The following is a 1,998-nucleotide window of genomic DNA, read 5'->3' as shown; positions in this document are numbered from 1 at the left end:
TTTTTTTTTTTTTTTTTTTTTTTTTTTTTTGTTGTTGAGTGTGTGTGTGTGTGGATGCTATTGGCTATTGGCTATTGTACTTTTTTGTTTTTTGTTTTTAAAATTTTCCCTCATAAAATATTCTTTTCTTCCTCTTTTGGATGTTCCCTCCTAAAATTCTTTTCTAATGTTTCGTTTTTTTAGAAAAAAAAAATTGATTTCTAATACTCTATTATAAAATAGTTAAAATTTTAATAATAAAATATATTTTAATGTCCATTTAAATAATAATAATAAATTAGCAACATTAAATATTTCAACGATGCTGAGTAAATTTTTATTAGAAAAAATTTAAAAATTTACCAAACGAGTCATTAATTAACTTAAAATAAAAATTAGCAGAGGGCGGTAATTTTAGTGGGGGCTCCATGGCCATCCAACATTGTAAATTACGCCTTCTAGAAGATCGAGAGATAACGACAAAAATAAAATGGCAGATATTTACGTAGTTATTAATTAATTTGGTTCTCCATGATTCAGAATAATAGTCGGGCGAGGCGTCATGTTAGACTCAGTCCGAGTCACGGGAGCATCCCACCCACCCACCACGTATTTTTTTCTTTTTAGTTTTTAAATTCTTCCTAACATTTTCTCACTATATGTTTGGAAAAAAATTTGACGACGGCCAAGTAAGTTGCAGCCACTCAATTTATTCACACAATTGGAATATCCATGCTTACTAATACCCCTTCCATTGCCTCACCACCCTCATCAAATCGGCCACCAAGCCCATGGATGTTTCTTCGTGGCTTTCTTACGCAGCAGCAGGGATGGCCACTCTCGCCATTCTCCTCCTCCTCTCCCGCCGCCTCCGCCGTCCAAATCTCCCGCCGGGACCCAAGCCTTGGCCCATCATCGGAAATCTCCACTTGATCGGTTCTCTGCCGCACCGATCCATTCACCAACTCTCCAAGAAATACGGCCCCATCATGCAGCTTCGTTTCGGATCATTCCCTGTGGTTGTTGGATCTTCCGTCGAGATGGCTAAGCTTTTCCTCAAAACCCATGATCTTAACTTCGTGTCCCGCCCCAAAACCGCGGTTGGAAAATACATAACCTATAATTATTCCAACATAACTTGGTCTCAGTACGGGCCTTACTGGCGTCAAGCTCGGAAGATATGTTTGTTGGAGCTTTTCAGTGCCAAGCGACTTGATTCATACGAGTATATCCGAAGGGAAGAAAGGAATGGTTTGCTTAAAGAACTATCCAACTCTGCTGGAAAACCCATTAAGCTTAAATTGTACTTGTTTACTCTGAGTTTGAATGTTATTAGTCGGACGGTGTTGGGGAAGAAGTACACGGACGAGTCGGAGAATGGCATCGTTCGTCCAGACGAGTTCATGGAAATGATGGATGAGTTGTTCTTGCTGAGTGGTGTGCTAAACATTGGGGATTTAATACCCTGGATTGATTTCTTGGATGTGCAGGGGTATGTGAAGAGGATGAAGGCAATAAATAAGAAGTTTGATAGATTTCTTGAACATGTGTTGGATCAGCATAATGAAAGGAGGAAGGGAGTCCAGGATTATGTGGCACAAGATATGGTGGATATTTTGTTGCAATTAGATGACGATCCTAATCTTGAAGTCAAACTTGGAAGGCATGGAGTCAAGGCATTAATTCAGGTGATTTCTGTTAATAAACTAGAATTACTAGAATAAGTATTTATGGAGTTATGGAGTAACTATAAGAGAATGGGTGATTTCACATTTTCTTAATAATGGATGGGGAGAAGAAAGATTCCTTTTTTAGGGTACCCGAAGAATAGATCTAATAGAGAAGGGGTGGGGCCTATAGCTCAAGGATTAGAGCACGTGGCTACGAACCACGGAGTAGGGAGTTCGAATCCCTCCTCACCCATAACCGGTCAAAAAAGAAAGGACTTTTTACTCCTTTCCAGGAAATGAATGTTTTTTTTTTTTTTTTTTTTTTTTTTTTTTTTTTTTTTTTTTTTTT

General features: G+C 38.1%; 1 protein-coding gene across 1 annotated transcript in view; it reads left to right on the top strand.

Annotated features, from left to right (window-relative positions):
• Nucleotides 1-674: 674 nt before the first annotated feature.
• The window catches only part of LOC111492726 (cytochrome P450 71A1-like), a 2,492-nt gene continuing 1,168 nt past the window's right edge, over nucleotides 675-1,998 (top strand). Inside the window, exon 1 of the mRNA XM_023142156.1 lies at nucleotides 675-1,667. Coding sequence (XP_022997924.1) covers nucleotides 771-1,667 — 897 coding nt within the window. The 5' untranslated portion in view covers nucleotides 675-770. The remainder of the gene's footprint in view (nucleotides 1,668-1,998) is intronic.

This window comes from Cucurbita maxima, unplaced genomic scaffold (genome assembly GCF_002738345.1).
Source record: "Cucurbita maxima cultivar Rimu unplaced genomic scaffold, Cmax_1.0 Cma_Scf00018, whole genome shotgun sequence".
In the NCBI taxonomy this organism is placed as follows: domain Eukaryota; kingdom Viridiplantae; phylum Streptophyta; class Magnoliopsida; order Cucurbitales; family Cucurbitaceae; genus Cucurbita; species Cucurbita maxima.
Note: the sequence above shows the minus strand (reverse complement) of the source record. Positions and strands in the feature narration are given on the sequence as shown.